Genomic DNA, 12009 nt, shown 5'->3' with positions numbered 1-12009 from the left:
ATGTATTATTTAAAGTGGCTTCATCCTTCTTGCTAACAGGCTTATAAATACTAATGCAGATTCTTAAATTGGGACTATTTCTAAAAGCTACACCAGACACACCCAACCCACGTGAAAGATAAAGAACGTTCTTGCTTCTTCACTGACTTTGGGGGGGCGGGGGGCGGAAGGTGGATCTGACCCCTGCACACGGCAGGTCTTTGTTGACTTCACTAAACATCAATGGCAAGCTGCGCAGGCAAACCTTCTCCGTATAAACGCCACTCTCTAATGAGACCCACGATGATTTATTAGCTCCTGTATGAGCGGACCGGTCCAGTGCATAATGTTTTGTATCGCAAATCTTCGAGGGCCACTGATGGCTATTACTAGCACTACGCAGTGTGCTGGCTGAAAAGACCAGCCCAGCTCACGAGCAGCCGTCCTTTCTATACCATGCATACACGGAAATTCCTCTTTGATTTGTGGCTTTAATCACAGCTTCCAAAACCCGTCATTATTTATGACTCTGACTTTTACACTGACGGTCAACGGGAAACACTGACTCGGGTTCCCTGATAGGCAAGCACTCTGCAGCTCCAAGCCGCTCGTGGGCTCCACTGTGACATTATACATCTCAATTTTCCTGCCAACCCACCCAGCTGGGGACAGAGCTGGAGGAGGTGTGGGTGAGGGGGCCAGACTCTACTCAGTCTGATGGATGGAAGAGCACTACTGAAAAATGCAGCGACTTCTCCACTCAGACTTGAGGCAGATTCGAAAAGGAAAAAAAGGTTGCAAAACAAAACCCACAGCCCCTGGGGTGAGTGTATGTGCGTGTATTTTCCTACTGTTCAAAGTATTTGAGACAATCAAGCAATGCTGGCCAACATTACACCACTTTTCTAATGACCGCCTTGGCCAAACTGCCAAGAAGGTCGCCTTCCTCTTTCTGGAAAGAAGCAAACTCCTCCGCGGATGCACCGAGTTCCATGCCTGTCTTACACAGTCATCACCCCGCCATCACCCTCCCCTCCTGCCCCCTGCCATCTCCCCCTTTGCACAGACTCCTTCCCCCCATCCATGGTTATGCTCTCCCCTGTGCCTTGATCTTAAAAAGCAATTCTTATTTTTTTAACTGAAGTATGCCATTCGCACAGAAAAGTGCACAAAAAGTGTTCCACTTGACTAACTTTTTAACTGAACATGCCTGTGAAACCAGTCCTCAGCTCAAGAAAGACAATTTAACCGGCATCTCCAGAAGCCCCCCACACTCCCTCCCACTTACTGCCTTACCCAAAGGAGACCACTCTCCTGCCTTCTACATCAGATCAGCTAGATTGCTGTGCTTGTTTCCGTACTCTGTGTAAACAGAATCATCCAATCTATACCCTTTTGTGTCTGGCTTCTTTCACCAACCACTATGTTTGTGAAGTTCATCCATATTACTAAGTGACGCTGTAGATAATTCACTCTTATAACTGCATAGTTTTCCATCGTGTGAACATCACCACAATTTATAATCCATTTTACTCACGATGGACATTTGGGTGGGTTCTAGTTTTTGACTATTAAGAATAGTGCAACTATGACCCTGTCTTTTTGAAAATATGTGTTCACGTTTTGTGGGCAAGTAACCAGGAGTGGAACGGTTGGGCCATCCAAATCCTTTTTTTTTTTTTTGAAGGTTGCCGGAGTAGATATAAATAACACAAAGGTGTTCTGGGCTCTCTTATCCAAGAAGAAAAGCAACTGACTTCAACCCCTCCAACCCCTCCAGCTGCTTCTTCTCAAAAGGGTCTGTTTTCCTGGCTACACTGGGAGCTCCCAAGAACGATGACCATTCCCCAAAATGCCCAGTGGCCAGCTAGTGTCTGGAGTACAGTGGGTGCTCGATGCATGACCACTGAGCTACAGGCAACATATCCTCAACTTCCCGATGCCACTCATTCTGGCCTGGCTTCTGCCCACTGGCTGCACTGGAAAGGTTCTCACTGAGGTCACTCACCCACTGCCCTCCTTGGCCTGACCCAACTCAACCGGCACCTCCCATCTGTGCCATCTCTACACGCACCTTCCCTCCAGGTGGGAGCAGCTCTGGGATGGAGCCCAGGGCTTCTTCATCCCTCTATCCCCAGTGCCTCCCACAGGCTGGTGCCTGGGAGGAGCTGGAGAAACATCTGTTACCTGGATGAATGCCTTTCCAAACAGGGTAAGCAACCACTTGCCCTCATCTCTTATTTTTTTTCCTCATCTGGGTTAAGGCTAAGTGGTGTTTTGAAGCTCAAAACCACTTTCTCTTTCATTAGCTAGGTTTTGCTGTAAAATTTCTGCTTAAAAAAATCTTCATTTGTGAGGTAGAAAGCCATATAAAACTCTCTTTTTAAACAGAGACAATTTCAGGGAATCTGTGATGTTCATCTGTTTGTCTCATAGGAAGTGGAAAATACAGAACAACAAAAGTAAAATGCATTACGATTATCAGCCGGGAAGCACAGTTGACTCGGCCCACACCATGCTGACTCTCCTGTTCCTTGCTCACCCTCATCCTGTTGGGAGGAGATAGGTACATGCTTTTAATCCCCAACACACCAACAGGAAAAGGGAGACGTGAAGGCTGAACAACTTGTCAAGGGCTCCTCAACAAAGCAGGGACTGTGCCGGCCAAAGTCAGCTCTTCAAACTGAGCCCAGTGGGAAAGGCAGCCTTTCAGGTTGGCTCAGCTAAATCGACAGACTTCTGGGTGCGGACAGAATGAAATCAAGTTTCAGAGAAAGACAAATATATGATACCACTTATCTGTGGAATCTAAAAATATGATACAAATGAACTTATTTACAAAACAGATTCACAGACTCACAGGCATAAAAAACAAACTTATGGTTACATCAAAGTGGAAAGGGGGGAGAGAGAAATTAGGAGCTTGGGATTAACATATACACACTACTAAATATAAAATAGATAACCAACCAACAAGGACCTACCGTAGAGCACAGGGAACTATACTCGATATCTTGTAATAACCTATAATGGAAAAGAATCTGAAAAAAGAACATATATATAATAAATATATAATAAAAGAATATAAATACATGTATATACAACTGAATCAGTTTGCTGTACACCTGAGCCTAACACGACATTGTAAATCAACTACACTTCAATTAAAAAAAGAAAAAAAATCCCCCCCCCAAAAAAAGGAAGAAAAATGAAATCAAGTTTGATTTAGAACAGAGGGCCAAATCCAGCCCTGTGTTTGTAAATAAAGTTTTATTAGCAAACAGCCATGTTCATTCATTTATATATATCTGTGAGTGCTACCAGGCTACAGTAGCAGACTTGAGTGGTTATAGCAGGCCTTCTGGCCAGCAAAGTCTAAAATGTTTACTATCTGATCCTTTACAGAAAAAAAAATTTGCCCATCTCTGACTTGGAGAATAGTCTGATGTCTGGATTTTGTTCTATTTCCCAACTATTAGTACATTCAAGTTCCTGTTCAAACTATTCCACTCAACAGGGAGGTCTTTACTTTAAAAAAAAAAATTGACAATCTTTGATTTGAGTTTATATAATAGTTCAGAGAGAAGGTTCAATGGTTTGGTTTGGGGCTAAAATTAATCTATTTTCTCTGCTTGGCTGTGGTCCTCAAGCAGAACATTTTTACAAACCTGGACCAAAGTGGGCAGGTGAAATGGAATGCATTCTGCTCTGGAGGATGTCTTTTATTCAAGCTTGAACATACACCACTCCTTCTAGCATTAAGATTCAAAGAGTCTATCTGTATCCCTCTCACTTAGCTAATCCCATTTTCAACAAAGGTCCAGATATTATTTGTTGGCACCTACCTTTTCAACATCAAGTTGGAAGAAGTATACCTTCTTCCAACTTCTTTCATAGATACCTCAAAAACTAAACATTTTAAAAGAAATACGCAGTCCCCCAAATACTAATAGATTCTCCAAGTCTGTCTTTTGAAGCTAAATGCATCTTACAGTAACATGGCAGCTGACTTCAGAATTGAAATCCAGCTTTAAACTCTTCATGTAGACGTTTGATCATATATGAAACTTTCATCTCATTTTTTAAAACTTTCTATTAAGGAAATTTTCAAACACATGCAAAAACAGAATAGTATAATAAACCCCACACCCCTAGCAACCAGTTTCAACAAGTATAAACATTCTGCCAATTTTTCCCACTCATCCTTCTTCCCAACTTTTTGATTATTTATTGTTTGTTGCAGCATTTTCAAAGCAGACCTCATACATTAAATCATTTCACCCATAAATGCTTATTTGTTTCTGTTAGATAAGGTCCTTCTCCTTTGAATAAAACTGTGACACCACTATCGCATCTGACAAAATTAATACTGATTCTTAATATAACCTAATACCCAGCCCAAGTTTAATTTTCCCCAACTGTCTCAATAATGTCTTTTTATAGCTGATTTGTTCAACTAAGGATCCAAATATGACCACATATTGTATTTTGTTGATAGGTCTCTTAGGTCTCTTTATATCTGCAACAGATTCCCCTCACTTTTTTTTCACCCACCACTGGCACACACTTAAATTCCAACTGGCCAAGCAAACTTTACCAGGAGTAATACCTCTTCAGCCTCCACCTGCTTTAAGCAACCCAGACGGTCACAGGACTTTAAGCCCCTGAGGCACAGACGCATCCAGCTCCACCTTCTACGTGCAATCCACCACTGGGACCACTGTGCCAGACCATCCCACATACTTTCTGCTCTCAAGAGAAGGAATTTAGATTGCTTCAGCAAGCTAATTCACTAAAATTAAATCTTTTCTGTGCTGCAATGACCCGAAGACTCTGAATGATTTTAAAAGACAAGGCAGCCTTTCATTATGGCTTCTTTTTGAAGTTAGCCAATTTAATCAAGATATCACAAAGTAAATCGGACAAGACTCCTCATCCATTATCACTACCAGTAACGACATTAATTGATCTCCTAGATTATGGAGGACACTGGGTGATAAAAAAGGATGACCTATGTTCCTGCCCAAAGTGACTTAGAGCCTAAATGGAGCGGTTATCCCATCGTTTAGACAAAAAATGCCCAAGAAGGACAACAGACGGAGAACCACTCCAACCAACATCCATGCTCCTACCATTAGCTTAAGAATATTTGTGAGGTCAATCTGTGTGACGGAATAAAAAAAGCAAGACTCAGAGGAACAGAGTTGGATTGCTAGTTCTATCATTTATGACCTGTGCCATACTGGATAAGTTAGTTAACCTCTCTGATTCTCAGTTTCATCATTTGTAAAACAGGAATAATCCCACCTACTTCACAGAGTAGCAGCCCTTAACACTGAATCAGAAAATCGTATACGAGTGCCTAGCAATAATGATGATGGCTAAAATAATAACAGTAATAAAATCATTGAATATAATACTCTATGCCAGGCACTGGGCTAAAATGTTTTATGTGTATCGTTTCATCTAATCCTCATATCAGTCCTATGAAGCATCTCCAATTCTTATGTCATTTTCCAGATGAAGAATGTGAACAGAGTGACTGATCTGCTCACACTGACTCAGCTAAAGGCAGGAAGTGGGTTACAGGACCTCAGGGTTCTTGCTATCAATCACAGCATGATAATGCCTCCCAAATACCACCCCAGTAAAGTGCAAAGGTGGGACCCAGGGCTGCATAAATTACTGGGGGGTGGGGACAGGCCCTCCTATCATGGCTATTAATCAAACCAATTATATTGTAATTTCATAGGAACAGCACCCTGAAGCCCCCACCCCTGCTCAAAAAAAGAAGCCCCAGGAGGCTCCCAGAGTTGCCCTACCCATGGCATGGGTGTGTTCAGAGCCATAATGCTGGTGTTCTTCCTTACTGGGACGAGTCTTCAGCAGTCTGCTAAAGAGTATTCATGGCATTCTTTATTACAAGTCTCAAACACCCAATATTTGTACAAACAGGGCCAAAGTAAAATCAGAATTATTTTTTCCTATATAATCTCTTCCTTTTTGTACATATATACAAAAAAGACAAAAGGAAGCCAGCTGCCACAAAAGAGGTCCAAATGCCTGCCGTCACCACGCTGTGAGAAGCCCAAGCTAACCAAGTGGAAGAAGCTCCTGGAAGAGAACTGAGGCCTTGACCTGCAGTCCCAGCAGATTTCCTGGCCAAGAGCCATGTGAGGAAAGCCATTTTGGACCTTCTTACCTTCCCAGAGTTCAAAGAGAACACACGAAGCTTCTGTATCACCCAATGCACAGAATTGTTAGAAATAACAAAATGCTGTTGATTTAAGCCACTGAGTTTTGGGGTGGTTTGTTAGATAACTGAAATAGCCAGAAATCAGCTCTTCCAGCCAGGCCAAATATCGAATCTATGAATGAGAGGTGCCTTAACAGCAGCTTACTGTTGTTTATCAGGAGAAAGGCTACATTCCTTCCATTCGAAGATGCCCGCTGGCCGAAACATTCAGCTCTGTAAACCTGGGGCCAACACTGTACTTTGCCCCACAGTGTTAAATAATTATGAATAATGATCACAACAATAATAACGGCAGATAATATTTACCCAGCGTGTCCTATGTACAAGGCTTCACGCTAAGCCTTTTATTATTTAACCTGCGCGGAAGCCTTTTGAGGTGGACTTCTATTATGCCCATTCTACAGATAAGGCAATGAGGCTCCAAGTGGTACAGTGACTTGGCCAGGATCACACAGCCAGTAAAGAGTGGCTCAGGACTTCACCCTCTGGCCATCGGACTTCAGGACCCATGCTCCTAAACATTGGCCCCTTCAAGTGTCATTCTACTTTAATAAAGTTGCCTCCTTCTAAAAGAAATAATGTGTATAAAGGGTTTAAACTGTGCCTGACCTATGGTGTTTTCTGTAAACACCAGTTCTTGTTAGTAGGAAACTTGTAGATAGGGAAGGGAAGAGCACAGTAAGCCCCCATTAATGTTGGCTATTGTGATGGTTTGTACAGGCCTCCATCAGCAGGCAGCCCGGCGTTTGGTAATTATCTGTTTACAAGTCGGCTCTCTCCCTGTACTGGGAGCTCCCTGAGAGTCGTCACCGTTTCGGGTTCGAGTTTGTAGGTCCCGGGCTCCGCGCATGGCCGGCCCAGAACCCGCAGGTGCTCAAGAACTGTTTTTTGAATGGAAAGGAAATGCTTCAGTCACCATAAATGCGAACTTGCATTTCCAGGAACACCTTCCCCAGCCATCAGTCCTTAACGTGATTCTAAAGGAAAGGGCAGGAAGGGACAGGTGAAGGATACCCACCCAATGGGCTCCCAGGGATGAGACAGAGCTGGGCTTGTGGCCCAGACACTGGAGAAGTCTGTGCGAGTCTGTGGCCGGCCACACGGGGAGCCGGACCTCCCAAACTCCCCAGCACTCTGAAAAGTCCCAGGGAAAAAAGTGGAGACCCTGGGTGGAAGCCCCCGACCCCCAAGGTGGCCACGCCTCCTCCCGCCCGGAATCACTAGGAGGAGGGACTACCCCCCCCCCCCGCCCCTCCCGGGACGCCGAAGGAGGAGGAGGAGGAGGAGGAGGAGGAAGAGAAAGAAAGTGACTGGAAGTCAGAAGTTTCCCAGCAACAAAAATCCTCCCCATCCTCGGCCGCCCCGCCCAGTGAGGAGGGACCGCCACAAGTGAACAAGGCAGTTGGGGGTCCCGCTATTTTGGGCCCAACACGGAGAGCCCAGCCCGTAGGTCCGAACCCGGCCTTTCGTGCACCCCGAATTCTATGAGAGGTTCCCAGGGAGGGGCGGGACGCCCCAACTGTTACTTACAATCGTCTAAGTCATCCTGCAAGTCCACAAAGTACAGGGGGATCCCTGAAAACCAAGAGACACATAAGGAGTTACAAGGGGGCTGCGGCAGGCGGGCTCAGGGGCGGGCGGGGGGGTCCCCGGGCCTCGAGGGGTGGTCCCGGCTTGGGGGGAGGGGGGGCGCCCCGGGAGTCCAGCCCCACTCACCCGCCATCTTGGAATGGGCCTGGAGGCGGGGCCGGCGCGCGAGGGGCGGGGCCAGAGGGAGAGGGGCGGGGGTATCTGGCTTCGGGCCCCGCCCCTCGCCGGCGGCCCCGCCTCGAGCCTCGCGGCGCCAGCTGGCCCCGCCCTCGCGGCGAAGGTGGCTGCCGAGGTGGGCGGGGAGGTCAGGTGACCCGGCCGGCGTCCCAAGATGGCGGCAGCGGTGGCGCTTGGGAACCCGCGGCACCGTCCCGGCTACTGAGGCGGGCCCCGCACGGCTAGTGACGGACGGGCCAGGCCGAGGACCGGCGAACGGGCGGCCGCCGCCTCTACGCGCCCCGCGGCCGGGGCTAGGCCGTGCCGCGGCGGCGCTGGGGGATGCTCGTGCTGGGCCGGGCCTCTCCCTCCTCAACTTAGGGCGGCGGCGGGCCCGCGCCCCTGGCTCCCAGGCCATGGCGCTGAGGGAGCTCAAAGTGTGTCTGCTGGGGGTGAGTGGCGGCGGGCCGGCTGGGAGGGCCGCGGGAGGCCGGGCGGGCCGGGGACCCGGGCGTTCCCACATCCCCTCTGCCCCTTCTTCCAGTCTCCGTGCGGGACGCCGCCTACCTGCCCCGGGACCCTCCCTCCAGCCCCCCTCGCCCCCCCGCCCGGGCCGTCCCGCCCCGCCCACCTGGCCGCACCGTCCTGAAGGTTTTGCTGGCGGGAGGGACCTTCCCCCTCGTCCCTCCCTGGAGCCCAGGGTCTCTTCCCGCCCCCCAAAGGGTGAAGAGCTCTCCCTGCCTCTCCATTGCATCTGGGTTAAGAGCAGCTCTTAAATAGCTTCCCCAGGTACTCGTTAGGAGTTGGCCAAGTCTTGCAGAGTACAGCCAGTAACAGGTCTTCAGGTTTTACGAGCAGCAGTAGTCTCCTTTGCCGTCTGCCTGGTGTTCTTGAGCTTGTGGGATACTTCTGACACTTCTCACAGAGTTACTTTCCTTGGGGCGGGCGGGGGGACATTCAAATCAGGAAGCCCCAAAGACTAGTTTGAAGCTTCAGCTTCCTGACTTGTCAAGGCAACTTTGCTATTTCAGAGGATACTTTCTGAAATTGGTGTTCTCTTGCCTCTGAGTTGCTCCTTTAAAGACTGAAAAAGGTTTCAATAACTAGTCTTCCCCCTTCCTAGATAGGGTGGGGCTGGGATTTATCAGGGGTTACTCAGAAGTAGTTCAAGAGTTCATAGTTCACTTAGACTTATTATAAAGCAAGTGAGTTTGTCACTTTGCACAGTAAGCAGAAACTTTGGATATTTCAAAAGATCCTGTCTCTTAAAAACTTGGAACCCCTCTCCTACAATACATTTTGAAATCTAGTTACTCCGCTGAATTTTTATGAAAACCTTTTAGTGTTTCTTAACTTCTAAAATTTACCTATCCGGAATGATTTTTCCAAAATCCTGAACTTAGGGCACAAGGTAGTTTTTGGTGTACGCAAGCAGGTAAAACTTTTTCTTCTTCACCTCTCTCATTCTCTTTCAGGATACAGGTGTAGGTAAATCAAGTATTGTGTGGCGGTTCGTGGAAGACAGTTTTGATCCGAATATCAACCCAACAATAGGGTAAGAGATCAAGTTTATTGAAATGTGCATCTAAAGGTGTATTGAAAAGTCCATTCAAATAAAGGCTGTGTTACAGGGGTTAGGCATCCCCATTTTAAACTCTAGTGAATTTGGAGACAGTGGTTCCCATCATCTCTAGAAGAACTTGAAATGGTGGAGTGAGGAATGATGTGTTTTAGGAAAATTGTCTTTTGATTTGTGAGGAATGAAAACTTCAAAATGAAAGTATGAATTAAAGTTTTACTTGTTAGGATATATATACATAGAGCCTTCGATCTATGAATAGTAACAGCAATTACACCTTGAAATAAGGCAAAAGAAAAAGGTCCTAATACTTATTTTTTCCCCGGCATGTCACCTAAAAGATATTTTAGGTGGCTTTAGTTCTTCGTAAAAAATAGTTTGGGGTCCATACCCTTCTCACACATTCCAGCACTGCTACTACACGTTCCAGTAGCAGTAAAGAATTAACACAGTAATGTCAAAATGGAAGCTTTTTTCCGGGTATCTGGGTCTTAGAATAGGTGAAATTGACTGGCTGTCGGTTTTCAACTCTGTGAGAAAACTTTTCAGGCTTTTTAAATATCATAATATTAATACTTTCTCTGTGAGAAGTTGTGTTTCGTGGGTTTTAATACTTTGTTAGGCTTGTAAGACTAGATAGCTGCTATGCAAAGCCCCAGTCGAGTGGTTTCTAACATTTAAAGAAAAATTCTGTTCTGCCTAATCGGGAAATATTTTACAGCATACACACACACACTTGAAGGCATCAAGATGAAACAGCCCCTAATTCTCTGAAATTAAAATGCCTTTCAGTGTCCTTCAGGAAAGAACTGGGTATGTCTGCATGTTTGAAGTGGGAACTCATCCTCCTCTGGGCCTGCCTGTCACTGCCCGCGTGGGAAAGTGAAGGGGCAGGAGGTGATAGCAGGTGGTGCTGGTGACTCAGTGAGTGACACACCTCACACGAGGCAGCACTAAAAACCCAAACGCCAGCTCGGTTAGAAGCGCTGTCTCACCAGAGAAGAGGGGAGGTGGAGGGTCTCCCTCAGGCCTGTGGCCCGGTCCTGGGTGGCCAGCCCTCCCCGTCCCACAGGCGCGGGGGTTCTTCACCTCCCCGAGCCCCGCTCTCTTCACCAGGCGGTCCAGGCGCACGTCTCACAGGGAAGAGGATCCGAGGCTTCCCCCTCGTCCCTTCCACCGTCCTTGTCTCTCTGTCCTCAGCAGGTGTCGTCCTCCTTCAGGACCAACCCCACGCACACCTGCGCTCCGGAGCCCTGCCTTCCGCAGGTCTCCCCTTCCTTCCCCAGCCCTGCCTTCTTGTCGGAGCCTGCAGACACGCTCCCCGAAGACAGGGCCGTCCCCCAAGCCTGCCGGGCAAACTGGGGGCTCCGGAAGGAGGACTTCCTGCTTCCTCATCTGCTGCTTCTCAGCCCCTGCTGTCTCCATCCCACCCCACCGTCCCACTGAAACCACCCTCCCTCAGTACCTGTTTCCATCTCATTGCCAAAGCAACGGCTTTTTTCTTTCTTTCTTCATTCACTGAGTGCCTGCTGTATGCTAGACTGGGGGCTGGTGATTTAGGCCAGGGCTCAGCAAACCGTGGCCGTTTGGCCCACCTCTTGATTTTATAGATACAGTGATACCGTGACACATCACACCGTTCATTTATATGTTGTCTGCACCGCTTTCGGGCTACGATGGCACAGTTGAATAGTTGTGACTAAGACCCTGTGGCCCGCAAAGCTGAAAGTATTTACTGTTTGGACCTTTTCAGAAAAAGTCTGCCAGCGCCTCCTGCCCTCGTGAACCTCTCCTAGGAGGAGAGAGACATATTCTGTGACTAAAGTACAGGAAGTGATTTCTTTGACCATGTTCTGTGCTCCGAAGGAGGAATGTGGAGCGCCTGTGAGAGCCTGTAGCAGGGCCTCGCCCAGGCCCCAGGGCATGACTGGCTCCTGAGGGGAACAGTGAGGGGGTGAGGCACTTGGAAGCCCTGACATTTCAATATGGAGAGATGAGTGGACTGTATTCAAAAAACAGTTTTTGAAGAGTGGAAGGTAACTATCGGCGGTGTCGAGGGCAGTGAGTAGCACGGGGGACGGCAGGAGCTGTGAGGGTGGGGGACAGGGCACGTTGGATGGGTGGCCCGGAGGCTGGGTGGGCAGCAGGGCCAGGCCCCGGACGTTCTTCCTCTCCCTGGGTCCGTGACATCCCCCTCAGTCCTCTCCCCGCCCCTGCTCCACACTGCGTCCTCCTCCGTGCCGTGCCTTTCCCAAACACTAAGGGGCTCTGTGTATCTGTGACGGAGCTCATAAACTCCCCATCAGAGGCCCGGCCCTCTGCTCCTCTTTCCGTGGACCTTGTGGAAGAGAAAAGGACCAACGTGTCCTCAGGTACCCAAGCCAGCAACCTGGGCATCCTTCTCAGATCCCCCTCCTGATGTCCCCTCCCCTCCCTGAAGCCAGCATGA

At 48.0% G+C, this 12009-nt stretch overlaps 2 protein-coding genes across 2 annotated transcripts in view; one reads left to right on the top strand and one right to left on the bottom strand.

Moving 5' to 3' along the window:
• LOC309612971 (serine/threonine-protein phosphatase 4 regulatory subunit 1-like) overlaps nucleotides 1-8399 on the bottom strand; it is a gene marked incomplete at its 5' end in the record, with an annotated part of 71905 nt that extends 63506 nt beyond the window's left edge. The window contains 4 exon segments of the mRNA XM_082359342.1: nucleotides 7766-7810; nucleotides 7952-8083; nucleotides 8086-8140; nucleotides 8142-8399. Coding sequence (XP_082215468.1) covers nucleotides 7766-7810; nucleotides 7952-8083; nucleotides 8086-8140; nucleotides 8142-8399 — 490 coding nt within the window.
• RAB22A (RAB22A, member RAS oncogene family) overlaps nucleotides 8300-12009 on the top strand; it is a 52500-nt gene continuing 48790 nt past the window's right edge. The window contains exons 1-2 of the mRNA XM_082359339.1: nucleotides 8300-8433; nucleotides 9457-9536. Coding sequence (XP_082215465.1) covers nucleotides 8398-8433; nucleotides 9457-9536 — 116 coding nt within the window. The 5' untranslated portion in view covers nucleotides 8300-8397. The remainder of the gene's footprint in view (nucleotides 8434-9456; nucleotides 9537-12009) is intronic.

The sequence above is a fragment of the Balaenoptera borealis genome, assembly GCF_965194805.1.
Source record: "Balaenoptera borealis genome assembly, chromosome: 16".
Lineage (NCBI taxonomy): Eukaryota > Metazoa > Chordata > Mammalia > Artiodactyla > Balaenopteridae > Balaenoptera > Balaenoptera borealis.
This window is presented reverse-complemented; position numbering and strand designations above follow the sequence as displayed.